The 26,780-nt window shown below is 50.3% G+C and overlaps 1 protein-coding gene across 1 annotated transcript in view; it reads right to left on the bottom strand.

Annotated features, from left to right (window-relative positions):
- Window positions 1–26,780, bottom strand: part of LOC121274413 (tripartite motif-containing protein 46-like) — a 113,214-nt gene that overhangs the window by 43,587 nt on the left and 42,847 nt on the right. Inside the window, exon 7 of the mRNA XM_041181723.1 lies at window positions 22,352–22,651. Coding sequence (XP_041037657.1) covers window positions 22,352–22,651 — 300 coding nt within the window. The remainder of the gene's footprint in view (window positions 1–22,351; window positions 22,652–26,780) is intronic.

Below are 26,780 nucleotides of genomic sequence, written 5' to 3'. Positions count from 1 at the left end.
AGCTTTACTCTGTATCTAACCCCGTGCTGTACCTGTCCTGGGAGTGTTTGTTCGGGACAGTGAAGAGGGAGATTTACTCTGTATCTAACCCCGTGCTGTACCTGTCCTGGGAGTGTTTGATGGGGACGGTGTAGAGGGAGCTTTACTCAGTATCTAACCCCGTGCTGTACATGTCCTGGGAGTGTTTGTTGGGGACAGCGTAGAGGGAGCTTTACTCTGTATCTAACCCCGTGCTGTACCTGTCCTGGGAGTGTTTGATGGGGACAGTGTACAGGGCGCTTTACTCTGTATCTAACCCCGTGCTGTACCTGTCCTGGGAGTGTTTGATGGGGACAGTGTAGAGAGAGCTTCACTCTGTTTCTAACCCCGAGTTGTACCTGCCCTGGGAGTGTTTGGTGGGGACAGTTTAGAGGGAGATTTACTCTTTATTAATCCCGTGCTGTACCTGTCCTGGGAGTGTTTGATGGGGACAATGTAGAGGGGGCTTTCCTCTGTATCTAACCCCGTTCTGTACCTGTCCTGGGAGTGTTTGATGGGGACAGTGTAGAGGGGGCTTTACTCTGTATCTAACCCCGTGCTGTACCAGTCCTGGGATTGTTTGATGGGGACAGTGTAGAGGGAGCTTTACTCTGTATGTCACCCCGTGTTGTAACTGTCCATGGAATGTTAGATGGGGACGGAGAAGAGCGAGCTTTACCCTGTATCTAAGTCCGTGCTATTTCTCTGCTGGTAGTGTTTCGTTGGGACAATGTAGAGGGAGCTTTACTCTGTCTCTAACACCGTGCTGTACCTGTCCTGGGAGTGTTTGATGGGGATCATGTAGAGGGACCGTTACTCTGTATCTAACCCCGTGCTGTACCTGTCCTGGGAGTGTTTGATGAGGACAGTGTACAGGGAGCTTTACTCTGTATCTAACGCCGTCCTGTACCTGTCCTGGGAGTGTTTGATGGGGTCAGTGTAGAGGGAGCTTTACTCTGCATCTAACCCCGTGCTGTACCTGTCCTGGAAGTGTTTGATGGGACATTGTAGAGGAAGCTTTACTCTGTATCTAACCCCGTGCTGTACCTGGCCTGGGAGCGTTTGATGGGGACAGTGTAGAGAGAGCTTTACTCTGTATCTAACCCCGTGCTGTAACTGTCATGGGAGTGTTTGTTGGGGACAGCGTAGAGGGGGCTTTACTCTGTATCTAAACCTGTGCTGTACCTGCCCTGGGAGTTTTTGATGGGGACAGTGAAGAAAGATCTTTACTCTGTATCTAACCCCGTGCTGTACCTGTCCTGGGATTGTTTGATGGGGACAGTGTAGAGGTAGCTTTACTCTGTATCTAACCCCGTGCTGTACCTGTCCTGGGAGTGTTTGATGGGGACAGTGTAGAGAGAGCTTTACTCTGTATCTAACCCCGTGCTGTAACTGTCATGGGAGTGTTTGATGGGGACAGTGTAGAGGGGGCTTTACTCTGTATCTAAACCTGTGCTGTACCTGCCCTGGGAGTTTTTGATGGGGACAGTGAAGAAAGATCTTTACTCTGTATCTAACCCCGTGCTGTACCTGTCCTGGGAGTGTTTGATGGGGACAGTGTAGAGGGAGCTTTACTCTTTATCTAATCCCATGCCGTACCTGTCCTGGGAGTGTTTGATGGGGGCAGTTTAGCGGGGGCTTTCCTCTGTATGTAATCCTGTGCTGCACCTGTCCTGGGAGTGTTTGATGGGGATCGTGTAGAGGGACCTTTACTCTGTATCTAACCCTGTGCTGAACCTGTCCTGGGAGTGTTTGATGGAGACAGTGTAGAGGGAGATTTACTCTGTATCTAACGCCGTCCTGTACCTGTCCTGGGAGTGTTTGATGGAGACAGTGTAGAGGGCGCTTTACTCTGTATCTAATGCCATGTTGTACCTGTCCTGGGAGTGTTTGATGGGAACAGTGCAGGCCGAGCTTTACTCTGTATCTATCCCTGTGCTGTACCTGTCCAGGGAGTGTTTGATGGGGACAGTGTAGAGGGGTCTTTCATCTGTATCCTACCCTGTGATGTACCTGCCCTGGGAGTGTTTGATGGGGACAGTGAAGAGGGAGCTTTACTCTGTATCTAACCCCGTGCTGGACCTGTCCTGGGAGTGGTTGATGGGGACAGTGTAGAGGGAGCTTTACTCTGTATCTAACCCCGTGCTGTACCTGTCCTGGGAGTGTTTGATGGGGACAGTGTAGAGGGAGATTTACTCTTTATTAATCCCGTGCTGTACCTGTCCTGGGAGTGTTTGATGCGGGTGGAGTAGAGGTAGCATTACTCTGTATCTAACCCCGTGCTGTACCTGTCCTGGGAGTGTTTGATGGGGACAGTGTAGAGGGAGCTTTACTCTGTATCTAACCCCGTGGTGTACCTGTCCTGGGAGTGTTTGATGGGGACAGTGTAGAGGGAGATTTACTCTGTATCTAACCCCGTGCTGTACCTGTCCTGGGAGTGTTTGATGGGGAGAGTGTAGAGGGACATTTAATCAGTATTTAACCCCGTGCTGTACCTGTCCTGGGAGTGTTTGATGCGGACAGTGTAGAGGGAGCTTTACTCTGGATCTAACGCTGTCCTGCAACTGTCCTGGGAGTGTTTGATGGGGACAGTGTAGAGGGGTCTATACTCTGTATCTAACTCCTTCCTGTACCTGGCCTGGGAGTGTTTGATCGGGACAGTGTAGAGGGAGATTTACTCTGTATCTAACCACGTGCTGTACCTGTCCTGGGAGTGTTTGATGGAGACAGTGTAGAGGGAGCTTTACTCTTTATCTAACGCCGTCCTGCAACTGTCCTGGGAGTGTTTGATCGGGACAGTGTAGAGGGAGCTTTACTCTGTATCTAACCCCGTGCTGTCCCTGTCCTGGGAGTGTTTGTTGGGGACAGCGTAGAGGGAGCATTACTCTGTATCTAACCCCGTGCTGTACCTGTCCTGGGAGTGTTTGATGGGGAGATTGTAGAGGGAGCTTTACTCTGCATCTAACCCCGTGCTGTACCTGTCCTGGGAGTGTTTGATGGGACATTGTAGAGGAAGCTTTACTCTGTATCTAACCCCGTGCTGTAACTGTCCTGGGAGTGTTTGATGGGGACAGTGTAGAGGGAGATTTATTCTGTATTTAATCCCATGCTTTACCTGTCCTGGGAGTGTTAGATGGGGATAGTTTAGAGGGAGATTTACTCTGTATGTAATCCTGTGCTGTACCTGTCCTGGGAGTGTTTGATGGCGACAGTGTAGAGGGAGCTTTACTCCGTATCTAACCCCGTGCTGTACCTGTCCTGGGAGTGTTTGATGGCGACAGTGTAGAGGGACCTTTACTCTGTAAATAACCCCGTGCTGTACCTGTCCTGGGATTGTTTGATGGGGACTGTGTAGAGGGATCATTACTCTGTATCTAACGCCATCCTGTAACTGTCCTGGGAGTGATTGATGGGGACAGTGTAGAGGGAGCTTTACTCTAAATCTAACCCCGTGCTGTACCTGTCCTGGGAGTGTTTGATGGGGACAGTGTAGAGGGAGCATTACTCTGTATCTAATCCCGTGCTGTACCTGTCCTGGGAGTGTTTGATGGGGACAGTGTAGAGGGAGCTTTACTCTGTATCTTACCCCGTGCTGTACCTGTCCTGGGAGTGTTTGATGGGGACAGTGTAGAGGGAGATTTACTCTGTATCTAACCCCGTGCTGTACCTGTCCTGCGAGTGTTTGATGGGGAGAGTGTAGAGGGAGATTTACTCCGTATCTAACCCTGGGCTGTACCTGCCCTGGGAGTGTTTAATGGGGACAGTGTAGAGGGAGCTTTACTCTGTATTTCACCCCATGCTGTACCGGTCCTGGGAGTGTTTGATGGGGACGTAGAAGAGCGAGCTTTACCCTGTATCTAAGTCCGTGCTATTTCTGTGCTGGGAGTGTTTGATGGGGAGAGTGTAGAGGGAGCTATAATCTGTATCTAACTCCGTCCTGCACCTGACCTGGGAGTGTTTGATCGGGACAGTGTAGAGTGAGCTTTACTCTGTATCTAACGCCGTCCTGTACCTGTCCTGGGAGTGTTTGATGGGAACAGTGCAGGCCGAGCTTTACTTTGTATCTAACCCAGTGCTGTACCTGTCCTGGGAGTGTTTGATGGGGACAGTGTAGAGGGGTCTTTCATCTGTATCTAACCCTGTGATGTACCTGCCCTGGGAGTGTTTGATGGGGACAGTGAAGAGGGAGCTTTACTCTGTATTTCACCCCATGCTGTACCTGTCCTGGGAGTGTTTGATGGGGACGTAGAAGAGCTAGCTTTACCCTGTATCGAAGTCCGTGCTATTTCTGTGCTGGGAGTGTTTGATAGGGAGAGTGTAGAGGGAGATTTAATCTGTATCTAACCCTGTGCAGTACCTGTTCTGGGAGCGTTTGATGGGGACAGTTTAGAGGGAGCTTTACTCTGTATCTAACCCCGCGCTGTACCTGTCCTGGGAGTGTTTGTTGGGGACAGTGTAGAGGGACATTTACTCTGTATCTAACCCTGGGCTGTACCTGTCCTGGGAGTGTTTGTTGGGGACAGTGTAGAGGGACATTTACTCTGTATCTAACCCTGGGCTGTACCTGCCCTGGGAGTGTTTGATGGGGACAGTGTAGAGGGAGCATTACTCTGTATCTAATCCCGTGCTGTACATGTCCTGGGAGTGTTTGATGGGGACAGTGTAGAGGGAGATTTACTCTGTATCTAACCCCGTGCTGTACCTGTCCAAGGAGTGTTTGATTGGGACAGTGTAGAGGGAGCTTTACTCTGTATTTCACCCCATGCTGTACCTGTCCTGGGAGTGTTTGATGGGGATAGTGTAGAGGGAGCTTTACTCTGTATTTCACCCCATGCTGTACCTGTCCTGGGAGTGTTTGATGGGGACGTAGAAGAGCGAGCTTTACCCTGTATCTAAGTCCCTGCTATTTCTGTGCTGCGAGTGTTTGATGGGGAGAGTGTAGAGGGAGATTTACTCCGTATCTAACCCCGTGCTGTACCTGTTCTTGGAGTGTTTGATGGGGACAGTGTAGAGGGAGATTTACTCTGTATCTAACCCCGTGCTGTACCTGTTCTGGGAGTGTTTGATGGGGACAGTGTAGAGGGAGCATTACTCTGTATCTAACGCCGTCCTGGACCTGTCCTGGGAGTGTTTGATGGGGACAGTGTAGAGGGCGCTTTGCTCTGTATCTAATGCCATGCTGTACCTTTCCTGGGAGTCTTTGATGTGGACAGTGTAGAGGGAGCTTTACTCTGTATCTAACCCTGTGCTGTACCTGTCCTCGGAGTGTTTGATGGGGACAGTGTAGAGGGAGCTTTACACTGTATCTAATCCCGTGCTGTACCTGTCCTGGGAGTGTTTGATGGGGACGGAGAAGAGCGAGCTTTACCCTGTATCTAAGTCCGTGCCATATCTGTGCTGGGAGTGTTTGATGGGGACAGTGTAGAGAGAGCTTCACTTTGTATCTAACCCCGAGTTGTACCTGCCCTGGGAGTGTTTGATGGGGACAGTGTAGAGCGACCTTTACCCTGTATCTAAGTATGTGCTATATCTGTGCTGGGAGAGTTTGATGGGGACAGTATAGAGGGACATTTACTCTGTATCTAACCCTCGGCTGTACCTGCCTGGGAGTGTTTGATAGGGACAGTGTAGAGGCAGCTTTACTCTGTATCTAACCCCGTGCTGTACCTGTCCTGGGATTGTTTGATGGGGACAGTGTAGAGGGAGCATTACTCTGTATATAACGCCATCCTGTACCTGTCCTGGGAGTGATTGATGGGGACAGTGTAGAGGGAGCATTACTCTGTATATAACGCCATCCTGTACCTGTCCTGGGAGAGTTTGATGGGGACAGTGTAGAGGGAGCTTTACTCTGTATCTAACCGCGTGGTGTACCTGTCCTGGGGGTGTTTGATTGGGACAGTGTAGAGGGAGCTTTACTCTGTATCTAACACCGTGCTGTACCTGTCCTCGGAGTCTTTGATGGGGACAGTGTAGAGGAACACTTACTCTTTATCTAACCAAGTGCTGTACCTGTCCAGGGAGTGTTTGATGGGGACGGTGTAGAGGGAGCTTTACTCCGTATCAAAACCCGTGTTTTACCTGTCCTGGGAGTGTTTGATGGGGACAGTGTAGAGGGAACTTTACTCTGTATTGCACCCCAGTGCTGTACCTGTCCTGGGATTGTTTGATGGGGACGGAGAATTGCGAGCTTTACCCTGTATCAAAGTCCGTGCTATATCTGTGCTGGGGGACTTTGATGGGGACATTGTAGAGGTAGATTTAATCTGCATCTAACCCTGTGCTGTACCTGTTCTGGGCGTGTTTGATGGGGAAAGTCTAGAGGGAGATTTACTCTGCATCTAACCCCGTGCTGTACCTGTCCTGGGAGTGTTTGATGGGGACAGTGTAGAGGGATCTTTACTCTGTAGCTAACCCCGTGCTGTACATGTCCTGGGAGTGTTTGATGGGGACAGTGTAGAGGGACATTTACTCTGTATCTAACCCTGGGCTGTACCTGCCCTGGGAGTGTTTGATGGGGACAGTGTAGAGGGAGCTTTACTCTGTATCTAACCCTGTGCTGTACCTGTCCTGGGAGTGTCTGATAGGGACAGTGTAGAGGGAGCTTTACTCTGTATCTAATATCGTGCTGTACCTGTCCTGGGTGTGTTTGATGTGGACAGTGTAGAGGGAGCTTTACTCTGTATCTAATCCCGTGCTGTACCTGTCCTGGAAGTGTTTGATGGGGACTGTGTAGAGGGAGCCTTACTCTGTATCTAACTCCGTGCTGTACCTGTCCTCGGAGTGTTTGATGGGGACAGTGTAGAGGAAGATTTACTCTTTATCTAACCCAGTGCTGTACCTGTCCAGGGAGTGTTTGATGGGGACGGTGTAGAGGATGCTTTACTCCGTATCAAACCCCGTGCTGTACCTGTCCTGGGAGTGTTTGATGGGGACAGTGTAGAGGGAACATAACTCTGTATTGCACCCCGGGCTGTACTTGTCCTGGGATTGTTTGATGGGGACGGAGAAGAGCGAGCTTTGCCCTGTATCTAAGTCCATGCTATATCTGTGCTGGGAGAATTTGATGGGGACAGTGTAGAGGGAGATTTAATATGTATCTAACCCTGTGCTGTACCTGTTCTGGGAGTGTTTGATGGGGACAGTGTAGAGGGACATTTACTCTGTATCTAACCCTGGGCTGTACCTGCCCTGGGATTGTTTGATGGGGAAAGTGTAGAGGGAGCTTTACTCTGTGTCTAACCCAGTGCTGCACATGTCCTGGGTGTGTTTGATGGGGACAGTGTAGAGGGACATTTACTCTGTATCTAACCCTGGGCTGTACCTGTCCTGGGAGTGTTTGATGGGGACAGTGTAGAGGGAGATTTACTCTGTATCTAACCCCGTGCTGTATCTGTCCTGGGAGTGTTTGATGGGGACAGTGTAGAGGGATCTTTACTCTGTATCTAACCCTGTGCTGTACCTGTCCAGGGAGTGTTTGATGGGGACAGTGTAGAGAGAGCTTCACTTTGTATCTAACCCCGAGTTGTACCGGCCTTGGGAGTGTTTGATGGGGACGGAAAAGAGCGAGCTTTACCCTGTATCTAAGACCGTGCTATATCTGTGCTGGGAGAGTTTGATGGGGACATTGTAGAGGGAGATTTAATCTGTATCTAACCCTGTGCTTTACCTGTTCTGGGAGTGTTTGATGGGGACACTGTAGAGGGACATTAACTCTGTATCTAACCCTGGGCTGAACCTGCCCTGGGAGTGTTTGATGGGGACGGAGAAGAGCGAGCTTTACCCTGTTTCTAAGTCCGTGCCATATCTGTGCTGGGAGTGTTTGATGGGGACAGTGTAGAGAGAGCTTCACTTTGTATCTAACCCCAAGTTGTACCTGTCCTGGGAGTGTTTGATGGGGACAGTGTAGAGGGAGCTTTAATCTGTATCTAACCCCGTGCTGTACCTGTCCTGGGAGTGTTTGATGGGGACAGTGTAGAGGGAGCTTTTCTCTGTATCTAACCCCGTGCTGTACCTGTCCTGGGAGAGTTTGATGGGGACAGCGTAGAGGGAGCTTTACTCTGTATCTAACCCCGTGCTGTACCTGTCCTGGGAGTGTTTGCTGGGGACAGTGTAGAGGGAGATTTACTCTGTATTTCACCCCATGCTGTACCTGTCCTGGGAGTGTTTGATGGGGACGTAGAAGAGCTAGCTTTACACTGTATATAAGTCCGTGCTATTTCTGTTCTGGGAGTGTTTGATGGGGACAGTGAAGAGGGACATTTACTCTGTATCTAACCCTGCGCTTTACCTGCCCTGGGAGCGTTTGATGGGGACAGTTTAGAGGGAACTTTACTCTGTATCTTACCCCGTGCTGTACGTGTCCTGGGAGTTTTTGATGGGGACAATGTAGAGGGAGCTTAACTCTGTATCTAACCCCGTGATGTACCTGCCCTGGGAGTGTTTGATGGGGACGTAGAAGAGCTAGCTTTACACTGTATATAAGTCCGTGCTATTTCTGTTCTGGGAGTGTTTGATGGGGACAGTGAAGAGGGACATTTACTCTGTATCTAACCCTGCGCTTTACCTGCCCTGGGAGCGTTTGATGGGGACAGTTTAGAGGGAACTTTACTCTGTATCTAACCCCGCGCTGTACCTGTCCAAGGAGTGTTTGATTGGGACAGTGTAGAGGGAGCATTAATCTGTATCTAACGCCGCCCTGGACCTGTCCTGGGACTGTTTGATGGGGACAGTGTAGAGGGAGCTTTACTCTGTATCTAACCCTGTGCTGTACCTGTCCTGGGAGTGTTTGATGGGGACAGCGTAGAGGGAGCTTTACTCTGTATTGCAACGCGTGCTGTACCTGTCCTGGGAGTGTTTGATGGGGACGGAAAAGAGCGAGCTTTACCCTGTATCTAAGTCCGTGCTATATCTGTGCTGGGAGAGTTTGATGGGGACATTGTAGAGGGAGGTTTAATCTGTATCTAACCCTGTGCTTTACCTGTTCTGGGATTGTTTGATGGGGACACTGTAGAGGGACATTAACTCTGTATCTAACCCTGGGCTGAACCTGCCCTGGGAGTGTTTGATGGGGAGAGTGTAGAGGGAGCTTTACTCGGTATCTAACACCGTGCTTTACCTGTCCTGGGAGTGTTTGTTGGGGACAGTGTAGAGGGAGCTTTACTCTGTATCTAACCCCGTGCTGTACCTGTCCTCGGAGTGTTTGATGGGGACAGTGTAGAGGGAGCTTTACACTGTATCTAATCCCGTGCTGTACCTGTCCTGGGAGTGTTTGATGGGGACGGAGAAGAGCGAGCTTTACCCTGTATCTAAGTCCGTGCCATATCTGTGCTGGGAGTGTTTGATGGGGACAGTGTAGAGAGAGCTTCACTTTGTATCTAACCCCGAGTTGTACCTGCCCTGGGAGTGTTTGATGGGGACAGTGTAGAGCGACCTTTACCCTGTATCTAAGTATGTGCTATATCTGTGCTGGGAGAGTTTGATGGGGACAGTATAGAGGGACATTTACTCTGTATCTAACCCTCGGCTGTACCTGCCTGGGAGTGTTTGATAGGGACAGTGTAGAGGCAGCTTTACTCTGTATCTAACCCCGTGCTGTACCTGTCCTGGGATTGTTTGATGGGGACAGTGTAGAGGGAGCATTACTCTGTATATAACGCCATCCTGTACCTGTCCTGGGAGTGATTGATGGGGACAGTGTAGAGGGAGCTTTACTCTGTATCTAACCGCGTGGTGTACCTGTCCTGGGGGTGTTTGATTGGGACAGTGTAGAGGGAGCTTTACTCTGTATCTAACACCGTGCTGTACCTGTCCTCGGAGTCTTTGATGGGGACAGTGTAGAGGAACACTTACTCTTTATCTAACCAAGTGCTGTACCTGTCCAGGGAGTGTTTGATGGGGACGGTGTAGAGGGAGCTTTACTCCGTATCAAAACCCGTGTTTTACCTGTCCTGGGAGTGTTTGATGGGGACAGTGTAGAGGGAACTTTACTCTGTATTGCACCCCATGCTGTACCTGTCCTGGGATTGTTTGATGGGGACGGAGAATTGCGAGCTTTACCCTGTATCAAAGTCCGTGCTATATCTGTGCTGGGGGACTTTGATGGGGACATTGTAGAGGTAGATTTAATCTGCATCTAACCCTGTGCTGTACCTGTTCTGGGCGTGTTTGATGGGGAAAGTCTAGAGGGAGATTTACTCTGCATCTAACCCCGTGCTGTACCTGTCCTGGGAGTGTTTGATGGGGACAGTGTAGAGGGATCTTTACTCTGTAGCTAACCCCGTGCTGTACATGTCCTGGGAGTGTTTGATGGGGACAGTGTAGAGGGACATTTACTCTGTATCTAACCCTGGGCTGTACCTGTCCTGGGAGTGTCTGATAGGGACAGTGTAGAGGGAGCTTTACTCTGTATCTAATATCGTGCTGTACCTGTCCTGGGTGTGTTTGATGTGGACAGTGTAGAGGGAGCTTTACTCTGTATCTAATCCCGTGCTGTACCTGTCCTGGAAGTGTTTGATGGGGACTGTGTAGAGGGAGCCTTACTCTGTATCTAACTCCGTGCTGTACCTGTCCTCGGAGTGTTTGATGGGGACAGTGTAGAGGAAGATTTACTCTTTATCTAACCCAGTGCTGTACCTGTCCAGGGAGTGTTTGATGGGGACGGTGTAGAGGATGCTTTACTCCGTATCAAACCCCGTGCTGTACCTGTCCTGGGAGTGTTTGATGGGGACAGTGTAGAGGGAACATAACTCTGTATTGCACCCCGGGCTGTACTTGTCCTGGGATTGTTTGATGGGGACGGAGAAGAGCGAGCTTTGCCCTGTATCTAAGTCCATGCTATATCTGTGCTGGGAGAATTTGATGGGGACAGTGTAGAGGGAGATTTAATATGTATCTAACCCTGTGCTGTACCTGTTCTGGGAGTGTTTGATGGGGACAGTGTAGAGGGCCATTTACTCTGTATCTAACCCTGGGCTGTACCTGCCCTGGGATTGTTTGATGGGGAAAGTGTAGAGGGAGCTTTACTCTGTGTCTAACCCAGTGCTGCACATGTCCTGGGTGTGTTTGATGGGGACAGTGTAGAGGGACATTTACTCTGTATCTAACCCTGGGCTGTACCTGTCCTGGGAGTGTTTGATGGGGACAGTGTAGAGGGAGATTTACTCTGTATCTAACCCCGTGCTGTACCTGTCCTGGGAGTGTCTGATAGGGACAGTGTAGAGGGACATTTTCTCTGTATCTAACCCTGGGCTGTACCTGCCCTGGGACTGTTTGATGGGGACAGTGTAGAGGGAGCTTTACTCTGTATCTAACGCCGTGCTGTACATGTCCTGGGACTGTTTGATGGGGACAGTGTAGAGGGACATTTACTCTGTATCTAACGCCGTGCTTTACCTGTCCTGGGAGTGTTTGATTGGGAGAGCATAGAGGGAGCTTTACTCTGTATCTAACGCCGTGCTTTACCTATCTTGGGAGTGTTTGATGGGGACAGTGTAGAGGGAGCTTTACTCTGTATCTTACCCTGTGCTGTACCTGTCCTGGGAGTGTTTGATGGATACTGTGTAGAGGGAGCATTACTCTGTATCTAACCCAGTGCTGTACCTGTCCAGGGAGTGTTTGAAGGGGACAGTGTAGAGGGGGCTTTACTCTGTACCTAACCCCGTGCTGTACCTGTCCTGGGAGTGTTTGATGGGGACAGTGTAGAGTGAGCTTTACACTGTATCTAACCCCGTGCTGTACCTGTCCTGGGAGTGTTTGATGGGGACAGTGTAGAGGGGGCTTTACTCTGTACCTAACCCCGTGCTGTACCTGTCCTGGGAGTGTTTGATGGGGACAGTGTAGAGTGAGCTTTACACTGTATCTAACCCCGTGCTGTACCTGTCCTGGGAGACTTTGATGGGGACAGTGTAGAGGAAGATTTACTCTTTATCTAACCCAGTGCTGTACCTGTCCAGGGAGTGTTTGATGGGGACGGTGTAGAGGGAGCATTACTCTGTATCAAACCCCGTGCTGTACCTGTCCTGGGAGTGTTTGATGGGGACGGTGTAGAGGGAGCTTTACTCTGTATTTAACCCCGTGTTGTACCTGTCCTGGGATTGTTTGATGGGGACGGAGAAGAGCGGGTTTTCCCCTTATCTAAGCCAGTGCTATATCTGTGCTCGGAGAGTTTGATGGGACAGTGTAGAGGGAGATTTAATCTGTATCTAACCCTGTGCTGTACCTGTTCTGGGAGTGTTTCATGGGGACAGTGTAGAGGGAGCTTTACTCTGTATCTAACCCTGGGCTCTACCTGCCCTGGGAGTGTTTTGATGGGGACAGTGTAGAGGGAGCTTTACTCTGTATCTAATCCCGTGCTGTACCTGTCCTGGGAGTGTTTGAAGGGGACAGTGTAGAGGGAGCTTTACTCTTTATCTAACCCCGTGCTGTACCTGTCCTGGGATTGTCTGATAGGGACAGTGTAGAGGGACATTTACTCTGTATCTAACCCTGGGCTGTATCTGCCCTGGGATTGTTTGATGGGGACAGTGTAGAGGGAGCTTTACTCTATATCTAACACTGTGCTGTAACTGTCCTGGGAGTGTTTGATGGGGCCAGTGTAGAGGGAGATTTGCTCTGTATGTAACTCGTCCTGTACCTGCCCTGGGAGTGTTTGATGGGGTCAGCGTAGAAAGAACTTTACTCTGTATCTCACCCCATGCTTTATCTGTTCTGGGAGTGTTTGATGGGGATTGTGTAGAGGGAGTTTTAATCTATATCTATCCCCGTGCTGTCCCTGTCCTGGGAGTGTTTGAAGGGGATAGTGTTGGAGAAGCTTTACTCTGTATCTAACCCTGTGCTGTACCTGCCCTGGGAGTGTTTGATGGGGACAGTGTAGAGGGAGATTTACACTTTATCTAACCCTGTGCTGTACCTGTCCTGGGAGTGTTTGATGGGGACAGTGTAGAGGGAGATTTACTCTGTATCTAACCCCGTGCTGTACCTGTCCTGGGAGTGTTTGATGGGGACAGTGTAGAGGGAGCTTTACTCTGTATCTAACCCCGTGCTGTACCTGTCCTGGGAGTGTTTGATGGGGACAGTGTAGAGGGGGCTTTACTCTGTACCTAACCCCGAGCTGTACCTGTCCTGGGAGTGTTTGATGGGGACAGTGTAGAGAGAGATTTACTCTGTATCTAACCCCGTGCTGTACCTGTCTTGGGAGTGTTTGATGGGGATATTGTAGAATTACCTTTACTCTGTATCTAACCCTGTGCTTTACCTGTCCTGGGAGTGTTTGATCGGGACTGCATAGAGGGACCTTTACTCTGTATCTTACCCCGTGCTGTACCTGTCCTGGGAGTATTTGATGGGGATTGTGTAGAGGGAGTTTTAATCTATATCTATCCCCGTGCTGTCCCTGTCCTGGGAGTGTTTGATGTCGACAGTGTAGAGGGAGCTCTACTCTCTATCTGTCTTGGGAGTGTTTGAAGGGGATAGTGTTGGAGAAGCTTTACTCTGTATCTAACCCTGTGCTGTACCTGCCCTGGGAGTGTTTGATGGGGACAGTGTAGAGGGAGATTTACACTTTATCTAACCCTGTGCTGTACCTGTCCTGGGAGTGTTTGATGGGGACAGTGTAGAGGGAGATTTACTCTGTATCTAACCCCGTGCTGTACCTGTCCTGGGAGTGTTTGATGGGGACAGTGTAGAGGGAGCTTTACTCTGTATCTAACCCCGTGCTGTACCTGTCCTGGGAGTGTTTGATGGGGACAGTGTAGAGGGGGCTTTACTCTGTACCTAACCCCGAGCTGTACCTGTCCTGGGAGTGTTTGATGGGGACAGTGTAGAGGGAGCTTGACTCTGTATCTAACCCCATGCTGTACCTGTCCTGGGAGTGTTTGATGGGGACAGTGTAGCGGGAGCTTTACTCTGTATCTAACCCTGTGCTGTACCTTTCCTGGGAGTGTTTGATTGGGACAGTGTAGACGAAGCTTTACTCTGTATCTAACCCCGTGCTGTACCTGTCCTGGGAGTGTTTGATGGGGACAGTGTAGAGAGAGATTTACTCTGTATCTAACCCCGTGCTGTACCTGTCTTGGGAGTGTTTGATGGGGATATTGTAGAATTACCTTTACTCTGTATCTAACCCTGTGCTGTACCTGCCCTGGGAGTGTTTGATGTGGACATAGTAGAAGAAACTTTAATCTGTATCTAACCCCGTGCTGTACCTGTCCTGCGATTGTTTGATGGGGACAGTGTAGAAGAAGCTTTACTCTGTATCTAACCCCGTGCTGCACCTGTCCTGGGAGTGTTTGATGGGGACAGTGTAGTAGAAGCTTTACTCTGTATCTAACCCTGTGCTGTACCTGTCCTGGGAGTGTTTGATGGGGACAGTGTAGAGGGAGATTTACTCTGTATCGAACCCCGTGTTGTACCTGTCCTGGGAGTGTTTGATGTGGACAGTGTAGAGGGAGCTTTACTCTGTATCTAACATCCTGCTGTACCTGTCCTGGGAGTGTTTGATGGGGTCAGCGTAGAAGGGACTTTACTCTGTATCTCACCCCATGCTATATCTGTCCTGGAAGTGTTTGATGGGGACACTCTAGAGGGAGATTTACTCTGTATCTAACCCCATGCTGTACTGGCACTGTGAGTGTTTGATGTCGAAAATATAGAGGAAGCTTTACTCTGTATCTAACCCGATGCTGTACCTGTCCTGGGAGCGTTTATTGGGGACAGTGTAGAAGGAGCTTTCCTCTGTATCTAACCACATGCTGTACCTGCCCTGGGAGTGTTTGATGTGGACAGTGTAGAGGGAGCTTTACTCTGTATCTAACCCCGTGATGTACCTGGCCAGGGAGTGTTTGATGGGTACAGTGTAGAGGGGGCTTTACTCTGTATCCAACCCCGTGCTGTACCTGTTCTGGGAGTGTTTGATGGCGACGGCGTAGAGGGAGCTTTACTCTGTATCTAACCCCGTGCTTTATCTGTTCTGGGAGTGTTTGATGGGGACAGTGTAGAGGGAGATTTACTCTGTATTTAACCCTGTGCTGTACCTGTCCTGGGAGTGTTTGATGGGGTCAGCGTAGAAAGAACTTTACTCTGTATCTCACCCCATGCTATATCTGTCCTGGAAGTGTTTGATGGGGACACTCTAGACGGAGATTTACTCTGTAGCAAAACCCCATGCTGTACTGGCACTGTGAGTGTTTGATGTCGAAAATATAGAGGAAGCTTTACTCTGTGTCTAACCCCGTGCTATACCTGTCCTGGGAGTGTCTGATGTTGACAGTGTAGAGGGAGCTTTCCTCTGTATCTATCCCCATGCTGTACCTGTCCTGGGAGCGTTTGATGGGGACAGTGTTGAAGGTGATTTACTCTATATCTAACCCCGTGCTGTACCTGTCCTTGGAGCGTTTGATGGGCACAGTGTAGAAGGAGCTTTACTCTGTATCTAACCCCGTGCTGTACCTGTCCTGGGAGTGTTTGATGGGCACAGTGTAGGGCGAGCTTTACTCTGTATCTAACCCTGTGCTTTACCTGTCCTGGGAGTGTTTGATCGGGACTGCATAGAGGGACCTTTACTCTGTATCTAACCCCGTGCTGTACCTGTCCTGGGAGTATTTGATGGGGATTGTGTAGAGGGAGTTTTAATCTATATCTATCCCCGTGCTGTCCCTGTCCTGGGAGTGTTTGATGTCGACAGTGTAGAGGGAGCTCTACTCTCTATCTAACTGTCTTGGGAGTGTTTGAAGGGGATAGTGTTGGAGAAGCTTTACTCTGTATCTAACCCTGTGCTGTACCTGTCCTGGGAGTGTTTGATGGGGACAGTGTAGAGGGAGATTTACTCTGTATCTAACCCCGTGCTGTACCTGTCCTGGGAGTGTTTGATGGGGACAGTGTAGAGGGGGCTTTACTCTGTACCTAACCCCGAGCTGTACCTGTCCTGGGAGTGTTTGATGGGGACAGTGTAGAGGGAGCTTTACTCTGTATCTAACCCTGTGCTGTACCTTTCCTGGGAGTGTGTGATGGGGGCAGTGCAGGGGGAGCTTTACTCTGTATCTAACCCCATGCTGTACCTGTCCTGGGAGTGTTTGATGTGGACAGTGTAGAGAGAGATTTACTCTGTATCTAACCCCGTGCTGTACCTGTCTTGGGAGTGTTTGATGGGGATATTGTAGAATTACCTTTACTCTGTATCTAACCCTGTGCTGTACCTGCCCTGGGAGTGTTTGATGTGGACATAGTAGAAGAAACTTTAATCTGTATCTAACCCCGTGCTGTACCTGTCCTGGGAGTGTTTGATGGGGACAGTGTAGTAGAAGCTTTACTCTGTATCTAACCCCGTGCTGTACCTGTCCTGGGAGTGTTTGATGGGGACAGTGTAGAGGGAGCTTTACTCTGTATCTAACCCCGTGCTGCACCTGTCCTGGGAGTGTTTGATAGGGACAGTGTAGAGGGAGCTTTACTCTGTATCTAACCCCGTGCTGTACCTGTCCTGGGAGTGTTTGATGGGGACAGTGAAGTGGGAGCTGTACTCTGTATCTAACCACGTGCTGTACCTGTCCTGGGAGTGTTTGATGTGGACAGTGTAGAGGGAGCTTTACTCTGTATCGAACCCCGTGTTGTACCTGTCCTGGGAGTGTTTGATGTGGACAGTGTAGAGGGAGCTTTACTCTGTATTTAACCCCGTGGTGTACCTGTCCTGGGAGTGTTTGATGGGGACAGTGTAGAGGGAGCTTTACTCTGTATCTAACCCCGTGCTGTACCTGTCCTGCGAGTGTTTGATGGGGACAGTGTAGAGGGAGCTTTACTCTGTACCTAACCCCGTGCTGTACCTGTCCTGGGAGTGTTTGATGGGGACAGTGTAGAGGGGGCTTTACTCTGTATCTAACATCCTGCTGTACCTGTCCTGGGAGTGTTTGATGGGGTCAGCGTAGAAGGGACTTTACTCTGTATCTCACCCCATGCTATATCTGTCCTGGAAGTGTTTGATGGGGACACTCTAGAGGGAGATTTACTCTGTATCTAACCCCATGCTGTACTGGCACTGTGAGTGTTTGATGTCGAAAATATAGAGGAAGCTTTACTCTGTATCTAACCACATGCTGTACCTGCCCTGGGAGTGTTTGATGTCGACAGTGTAGAGGGAGCTTTACTCTGTATCTAACGCCGTGCTTTACCTGTCCTGGGAGTGTTTGATGTGGACAGTGTAGAAGAAGCTTTACTCTGTATGTAACCCCATGCTGCACCTGTGCTGGGAGTGTTTGATGGGGACAGTGTAGAGGGAGCTTTACTCTGTATCTAACCCCGTGCTGTACCTGTCCTGGGAGTGTTTGATGGGGACAGTGTAGAGGGAGCTTTACTCTGTATCTAACCACGTGCTGTATCTTTCCTGGGAGTGTTTGATGGGGACAGTGTAGAGGGTGCTTTACTCTCTATCTAACCCCGTGCTTTACCTGTCCAGGGAGTGTTTGATGGGGACAGTGTAGAGGGAGCTTTACTCTGTATCTAACCCCGTGCTGTACCTGTCCTGTGATTGTTTGATGGGGACGGAGAAGAGAGAGCTTTACCCTGTATCTAATCCATGCTATATCTGTGCTGGGAGAGTTTGATGGGGACAGTGTAGTGCGAGCTTTACTCTGTATCTAACCCTGTGCTGTACCTGTCCTGGGAGTGTTTGATCGGGACTGCATAGAAGGACCTTTACTCTGTATCTAACCCCGTGCTGTACCTGTCTGGGAGTGTTTGATGGGGACAATGTAGAGGGTGTTTTAATCTGTATCTAACCCCGTGCTGTCCCTGTCCTGGGAGTGTTTGATATCGTCAGTGTAGAGGGAGCTCTACTCTCTATCTAACGTGTGCTTTACCTGTCTTGGGAGTGTTTGGTGGGGATAGTGTAGAAGAAGCTTTACTCTGTATCTAACCCCGTGCTGTACCTGTCCTGGGAGTGTTTGATGGGGACAGTGTAGAGGGAGCTTTACTCTGTATCTAACCCCGTGCTGTACCTGTCTTGGGAGTGTTTGATGGGGATATTGTAGAATTACCTTTACTCTGTATCTAACCCTGTGCTGTACCTGCCCTGGGAGTGTTTGATGTGGACATAGTAGAAGAAACTTTAATCTGTATCTAACCCCGTGCTGTACCTGTCCTGGGAGTGTTTGATGGGGACAGTGTAGAGGGGGCTTTACTCTGTATCTAACCCCGTGCTGCACCTGTCCTGGGAGTGTTTGATGGGGACAGTGTAGTAGAAGCTTTACTCTGTATCTAACCCTGTGCTGTACCTGTCCTGGGAGTGTTTGATGTGGACAGTGTAGAGGGAGCTTTACTCTGTATTTAACCCCGTGGTGTACCTGTCCTGCGAGTGTTTGATGGGGACAGTGTAGAGGGAGCTTTACTCTGTATCTAACATCCTGCTGTACCTGTCCTGGGAGTGTTTGATGGGGTCAGCGTAGAAGGGACTTTACTCTGTATCTCACCCCATGCTATATCTGTCCTGGAAGTGTTTGATGGGGACACTCTAGAGGGAGATTTACTCTGTATCTAACCCCATGCTGTACTGGCACTGTGAGTGTTTGATGTCGAAAATATAGAGGAAGCTTTACTCTGTATCTAACCACATGCTGTACCTGCCCTGGGAGTGTTTGATGTCGACAGTGTAGAGGGAGCTTTACTCTGTATCTAACGCCTTCCTGTACCTGTCCTGGGAGTGTTTGATGTGGACAGTGTAGAAGAAGCTTTACTCTGTATGTAACCCCATGCTGCACCTGTCCTGGGAGTGTTTGATGGGGACAGTGTAGAGGGAGCTTTACTCTGTATCTAACCACGTGCTGTATCTTTCCTGGGAGTGTTTGATGGGGACAGTGTAGAGGGTGCTTTACTCTCTATCTAACCCCGTGCTTTACCTGTCCAGGGAGTGTTTGATGGGGACAGTGTAGAGGGAGCTTTACTCTGTATCTAACCCCGTGCTGTACCTGTCCTGGGAGTGTTTGATGGGGACAGTGTAGAGGGAGCTTTACTCTGTATCTAACCCCGTGCTGTACCTGTCCTGGGAGTGTTTGATGGGGACAGTGTAGAGGGAGCTTTACTCTGTATCTAACCCCGTGCTGTACCTGTCCTGTGATTGTTTGATGGGGACGGAGAAGAGAGAGCTTTACCCTGTATCTAATCCATGCTATATCTGTGCTGGGAGAGTTTGATGGGGACAGTGTAGTGCGAGCTTTACTCTGTATCTAACCCTGTGCTGTACCTGTCCTGGGAGTGTTTGATCGGGACTGCATAGAAGGACCTTTACTCTGTATCTAACCCCGTGCTGTACCTGTCTGGGAGTGTTTGATGGGGACAATGTAGAGGGTGTTTTAATCTGTATCTAACCCCGTGCTGTCCCTGTCCTGGGAGTGTTTGATATCGTCAGTGTAGAGGGAGCTCTACTCTCTATCTAACGTGTGCTTTACCTGTCTTGGGAGTGTTTGGTGGGGATAGTGTAGAAGAAGCTTTACTCTGTATCTAACCCCGTGCTGTCCCTGTCCTGGGAGTGTTTGATGTCGACAGTGTAGAGGGAGCTCTACTCTCTATCTAACTGTCTTGGGAGTGTTTGAAGGGGATAGTGTTGGAGAAGCTTTACTCTGTATCTAACCCTGTGCTGTACCTGTCCTGGGAGTGTTTGATGGGGACAGTGTAGAGGGAGCTTTACTCTGTATCTAAACCCGTGCTGTACCTGTCCTGGGAGTGTTTGATGGGGACAGTATAGAGAGAGATTTACTCTGTATCTAACCCCGTGCTGTACCTGTCCTGGGAGTGTTTGATGGGGATATTGTCGAATTACCTTTACTCTGTATCTAACCCCGTGCTGTACCTGCCCTGGGAGTGTTTGATGTGGACATAGTAGAAGAAACTTTAATCTGTATCTAACCCCGTGCTGTACCTGTCCTGCGATTGTTTGATGGGGACAGTGTAGAAGAAGCTTTACTCTGTATCTAACCCCGTGCTGCACCTGTCCTGGGGGTGTTTGATGGGGACAGTGTAGTAGAAGCTTTACTCTGTATCTAACCCTGTGCTGTACCTGTCCTGGGAGTGTTTGATGTGGACAGTGTAGAGGGAGCTTTACTCTGTATGTAACCCCGTGCTGTACCTGTCCTGCGAGTGTTTGATGGGGACAGTGTAGAGGGAGCTTTACTCTGTATCTAACATCCTGCTGTACCTGTCCTGGGAGTGTTTGATGGGGACACTCTAGAGGGAGATTTACTCTGTATCTAACCCCATGCTGTACTGGCACTGTGAGTGTTTGATGTCGAAAATATAGAGGAAGCTTTACTCTGTATCTAACCCGATACTGTACCTGTCCTGGGAGTGTTTGATGGGGACAGTGTAGAAGAAGCTTTACTCTGTATGTAACCCTGTTCTGTACCTGTCCTGGGAGTGTTTGATGGGGACAGTGTAGAAGAAGCTTTACTCTGTATCTAACCCCGTGCTGTACCTGTCCTGGGAGTGTTTGATGGGGACAATGTAGGGGGAGCTTTACTCTGTATCTAACCCCGTGCTGTACCTGTCCTGTGATTGTTTGATGGGGACGGAGAAGAGAGAGCTTTACCCTGTATCTAATCCATGCTATATCTGTGCTGGGAGAGTTTGATGGGGACAGTGTAGTGCGAGCTTTACTCTGTATCTAACCCTGTGCTGTACCTGTCCTGGGAGTGTTTGATCGGGATTGCATAGAAGGACCTTTACTCTGTATCTAACCCCGTGCTGTACCTGTCTGGGAGTGTTTGAAGGGGACAATGTAGAGGGTGTTTTAATCTGTATCTAACCCCGTGCTGTCCCTGTCCTGGGAGTGTTTGATATCGTCAGTGTAGAGGGAGCTCTACTCTCTATCTAACGTGTGCTTTACCTGTCTTGGGAGTGTTTGGTGGGGATAGTGTAGAAGAAGCTTTACTCTGTATCTAACCCCGTGCTGTACCTGTCCTGGGAGTGTTTGATGGGGACAGTGTAGAGGGAGCTTTACTCTGTATCTAACCCCGTGCTGTACCTGTCCTGGGAGTGTTTGATGGGGACAGTGTAGAGGGAGCTTGACTCTGTATCTCACCCCGTGCTGTCCATGTCCTGGGATTGTTTGATGTGGACAGTGTTGAAGAAGCTTTACTCTGAATCTAACCCCGTGCTGCACCAGTCCTGGGATTGGCTGATGGGGACAGTGTAGACGAAACTTTACTCTGTATCTAACCCTGTGCTGTACCTGTCTTGGGAGTGTTTGATGGGGATATTGTAGAATAAGCTTTACTCTGTATCTAACCCTGTGCTGTACCTGCCCTGGGAGTGTTTGATGTGGACATAGTAGAAGAAACTTTAATCTGTATCTAACCCCGTGCTGTACCTGTCCTGGGATTGTTTGATGGGGACAGTGTAGAAGAAGCTTTACTCTGTATCTAACCCTGTGCTGTACCTGTCCTGGGAGCGTTTGATGGGGACAGTGTTGAAGGTGATTTACTCTATATCTAACCCCGTGGTATACCTGCCCTGGGAGTGTTTGATGGGGACAGTGAATAAGGAGCTTTTCTCTGTATCTAACCCCGTGCTGTACCTGTCCTTGGAGCGTTTGATGGGCACAGTGTAGGGCGAGCTTTACTCTGTATCTAACCCTGTGCTTTACCTGTCCTGGGAGTGTTTGATCGGGACTGCATAGAGGGACCTTTACTCTGTATCTTACCCCGTGCTGTACCTGTCCTGGGAGTGTTTGATGGGGATTGTGTAGAGGGAGTTTTAATCTATATCTATCCCCGTGCTGTACCTGTCCTGGGAGTGTTTGATGGGGACAGTGTAGAGGGAGCATTACTCTGTATATAACGCCGTCCTCTACCTGTCCTGGGAGTGTTTGATGGGGACAGTGTAGGGGGAGCTTTACTCTGTATCTAACCCTGTGCTGTACCTGTCCTGGGAGTGTTTGATGGGGACAGTGTAGAGGGATCTTTACTCTGTATCTAACCCGGTGCTGTACCTGTCCTGGGAGTGTTTGTTGGGGACAGTGTAGAGGGAGCTTTACTCTGTATCTAACCCCGTGCTGTACCTGTCCTGGGAGTGTTTGATGGGGACAGTGTAGAGGGAGCTTTACTCTGTATCTAACCCCATGCTGTACCTGTCCTGGGAGTGTTTGATGGGGACAGTGTAGAGGGAGTGTCAGGGCGTGGACAGCGGGTGGAAGGTCAAATGACCGAGAGATGTAATTCTGTCGGTCAGTATTAAGAGCTGCCAAAAATGGATGCCAGTTATACTTCAGACCGTGCCTGGGAATGACGACCAGAGAGGCATTTTTACCCCTCACTGATGGTGCGGGCATGGGTAGGGGTGGGGGGACAGGGCTTACCTGGCGCGGGGGGGCTGCGGAGGTAGATCTCCTCGCTGTATTCTCCGTATCCTGCCTTGTTGTAGCCGCGCACCCGCAGGGCGTAGACCCGGTCCATGTCCAGGTGCCCGACAGCCGTGCCAGTGCCGCGCACCTCCTCAATTCGTTGCCAGCGCCGAGGGCCCTTGGCCGAGTGGTCAGCTTGCCGGAACTCCACCTCGTAGTGCCAGGCGGCCGCTGAGTCCTTGGGCAGGCGCCAGCAGAGGTAGATCTGGTCGTAGGCGTAGGTCCGCTGGGTGTCAATAACCGGGGCATCGGGCGCTGGGCAACAAAGAACAGGCCCATCAATTCAACAACAACTGGCATTTATATAGCGCATTTCGCTGTATAACGTCCCTCTGAGGCACTACCCAACAACAGCTGACCCTGAGACACACAAGGAGTTATTAGGGACAGGCAAATGAAAGCTCGGTCGCAGAGATCGGTTTTAAGGAGCATCTTAAGGGAAGAGAGAGAAGGAGAGAGAGGGGGAGAGATAGACAGAGAGAGAGAGAGAGGGGGAGATGGTGAGAGAGTGAAACAGAGGGAGAGAGGGAGAGAGAGAGACAGACAGAAAGAGAGTGAGTGAGTGAGAAGAAGGGGGAGAGAGCGAGACAGACAGAGGGAGACAGAGAGAGAGAGAAAGCAACAGAGAGGTTGAGGGAGGGAATTCCAGAGCTCAGGGCCCCCCCCCAGGCAGCTGAAGGCCCGGCCTCCAATGGTGGAGCGATGGGAATCAGGGGATGGTCAAGAGGCCGGAATTGGAGGAGAGCAGAGATCTCGGAGGGTTGTAGGGGCTGGAGGAGGTTACAGAGATAGGGAGGGGTGTAGGGGCTGGAGGAGGTTACAGAGATACGGAGGGGTGTAGGGGCTGGAGGAGGTTACAGAGATAGGGAGGGGTGTAGGGGCTGGAGGAGGTTACAGAGATATGGAGGGGTGTAGGGTCTGGAGGAGGTTACAGAGATAGGGAGGGGTGAAGGGGCTGGAGGAGGTTACAGAGATAGGGAGGGGTGTAGGGGCTGGAGGAGGTTAGAGAGATAGGGAGGGGTGTAGGGGCTGGAGGAGGTTACAGAGATAGGGAGGGGTGTAGGGGCTGGAGGAGGTTACAGAGATAGGGTGGGGTGTAGGGGCTGGAGGAGGTTACAGAGATATGGAGGGGTGTAGGGTCTGGAGGAGGTTACAGAGATAGGGAGGGGTGTAGGGGCTGGAGGAGGTTACAGAGATAGGGAGGGGTGTAAGGGCTGGAGGAGGTTACAGAGATAGCGAGGGGTGTAGAGGCTGGAGGAGGTTAGAGAGATAGGGAGGGGTGTAGGGGCTGGAGGAGGTTACAGAGATAGGGAGGGGTGTAGGGGCTGCAGGAGGTTACAGAGAAAGGGCCCAGCATTTATTGCCAAAAATATAAATCCGAAACCCTGCGGATGCAGGAAATCTGAATCAAAAACAAAAATGCTGGAAAAGCTCAGCAGGTCTGACTGTCTGTGAGAGAGAGAGACAGAGTTAACGCTTCGAGTCCGTCTGATCTTCTTCAGATCTGATTTTTGTTTTTGTTTCAGATTTACTGCCAATCCCGAATTGCCCCCTTGAGAAGGTGAGCCGCTTCTTGAGCCGCTGCAGTCCCTGTGGTGTAGGTACACCCACCGTGCTGTTAGGGAGGGAGTTCCAGGATTTGGACCCAGCGACAGTGAAGGAACGGCCGATATATTTCCAAGTCAGGATGGTGAGGGGCTCGGAGGGGAACTTCCAGGTGGTGGTGTTCCCCATGTGCCTGCTGCCCTTGTCCTTCTAGATGGTAGTGGTCGTGGGTTTGGAAGGTGCTGTCTAAGGAGCCTTGGTGAGTTGCTGCAGTGCATCTTGTAGATGGTACACACACTGCTGCTACTGTGCATCGGTGGTGGAGGGAGTGAATGTTTGTGGATGTGGTGCCAGTCAAGCGGGGCTGCTTTGACATGGATGGTGTCGAGCTTCTTGAGTGTTGTGGGAGCTGCACTCATCCAGGCAAGTGGGGAGTGTCCCATCCCACTCCTGACTTGTGCCTTGTAGATGGTGGACAGGCTTTGGGGAGTCAGGAGGTGAGTTACTCACTGCAGGATTCCCAGCCTCTGACCTGCTCTTGTAGCCACAGTATTTATATGGCTGGTCCAGTTCAGTTTCTGGTCAATGGTAACCCCCAGGATGTTGATAGTGGGGGATTCAGTGATGTAATGCCATTGAATGTCAAGGGGCGATGGTTGGATTCTCTCTTGTTGGAGATGGTCATTGCCTGACATTTGTGTGGTGTGAATTTTACTTGCCACTTGTCAGCCCTGAGCCTGGATATTGTCCAGGTCTTGCTGCATTTGGACATGGACTGCTTCAGTATCTGAGGAGTTGCGACTGGTGCTGAACATTGTGCAATCATCAGCGAACATCCCCACTTCTGACCTTATGATGGAAGGAAGGTCATTGATGAAGCAGCTGAAGATGGTTGGGCCGAGGACACTACCCTGAGGAACTCCTGCAGTGATGTACTGGAGCTGAGATGACTGACCTCCAACAACCACAACCATCTTCCTTTGTGCTGGGTATGACCCCAACCAGCGGAGAGTTTCCCCCCTGATTCCCATTGACTCCAGTTTTGCTGGGGCTCCTTGATGCCACACTCGGTCAAATGCTGCCTCGATGTCAGGGGCAGTCACTCTCACCTCACCTCAGGAGTTCAGCTCTTTTGTCCATGTTTGAACCAAGGCTGTAATGGGGTCAGGAGCTGAGTGGCCCTGGCAGAACCCAAACTGGGCATCAGTGAGCAGGTTATTGCTAAGCAAGTGCCACTTGATAGCACTGTTGATGACCCCTTCCAGCACTTTACTGATGATGGAGAGTAGACTGATGGGGCGGTAATTGGCCGGGTTGGATTTGTCCTGCGTTTTGTGTACAGGACATACCTGGGCAATTCTCCACATAGCCGGGTAGATGTCAGTGTTGTAGCTGTACTGGAACAGCTTGGCTAGGGGTGCAGCAAGTTCTGGAGCACAAGTCTTCAGTACTATTGCTGGAATATTGTCAGGGCCCATAGTCTTTACAGTGTCCAGTGCCTTCAGCCGTTTCTTGATATCACGTGGAGTGAATCAAATTGGCTGGAGACTGGTATCTGTGATGCTGGGGACCTCCAGAGGAGGCTGAGATGGATCATCCACTCGACACTACTGGCTGAAGATTGTAGTAAATGCTTCAGCCTTATCTTTTACACTGATGTGCTGGGCTCCTCCATCATTGAGGATGGGGATATTTGTGGAGCCTCCTCCTCCAGTGAGTTGTTTAATTGTCCACCACCATTCACAACTGGATGTGGCAGGACTGCAGAGCTTAGATCTGATCTGTTGGTTGTGGGATCGCTTAGCTCTGTCTATCACTTGCTGCTTATGCTGTTTGACACACAAGTTGTCCTGTGTTATAGCTTCACCAGGTTGACACCTCATTTTTAGGTATGCCTGGATCTGCTCCTGACATACCCTCCTGCTCTCTTCATTGAACCAGGGTTGATCCCCTGGTTTGATGGTAATGGTAGAGTGGGGGATATGCTGGGCCATGAGGTTACAGATTGTGTTCGAGTACAATTCTGCTGCTGCTGATGGCCCACAGCACCTCATGGATACCCAGTCTTAAATTGCGAGATCTGTTCAAAATCTATCCCATTTAGCACGGTGGTAGTGTCACACAACACGATGGAGGGTATCCTCAGTGTGAAGGTGGGACTTTGTCTCCACAATGACTGTGCAGTGGTCACTCCTACCGATACTGTCATGGACAGATGTATCTGTGACAGGCAGGTTGGTGAGGATGAGGTTAAGTGTGTTTTTCCCTCTTGTTGGTTCCCTCACCACCTGCTGCAGACCCAGTCTAGCAGCTATGTCCTTTAGGACTCGGCCAGCTCGGTCAGTAGTGGTGCTACCGAGACTCTCTTGGTGATGGACATTGAAGTCACCCACCCGGAGTACATTCAGTGCCCTTGCCACCCTCAGTGCTTCCTCCAAGTGGTGTTCAACATGGAGGAGCATGGATTTATCAGCTGAGGGACGGTGGTACGTGGTCATCAGCAGGAGGTTTCCTGGCACATGTTTGACCTGATGCCATGAGACTTCATGGGGTCCGGAGTTGATGTTGAGAACTCCCAGGGCAACCCCCTCCTGACTCTATACCCCTGTGTCACCACCTCTGCTGGCTCTGTCCTGCTGGTGGGACAGGACATACCCAGGGATGGTGATGCTGGTGTCTGGGACATTATCTGTAAGGTATGATTCTGTGAGGATGACTATGTCAGGCTGTTGCTTGACTAGTCTGTGAGACAGATCTCCCAATTCTGGTACTAGCCCCCTGATGTTAGTGAGGAGGACTTTGCAGGGTTGACAGGACTGAGTTTGCCGTTGTTGTTTCT

This window comes from Carcharodon carcharias, assembly GCF_017639515.1.
Source record: "Carcharodon carcharias isolate sCarCar2 chromosome 36 unlocalized genomic scaffold, sCarCar2.pri SUPER_36_unloc_2, whole genome shotgun sequence".
Lineage (NCBI taxonomy): Eukaryota > Metazoa > Chordata > Chondrichthyes > Lamniformes > Lamnidae > Carcharodon > Carcharodon carcharias.
The sequence above is the reverse complement of the archived record's forward strand: the minus strand, read 5'-3'. Positions and strand labels throughout refer to the sequence as shown.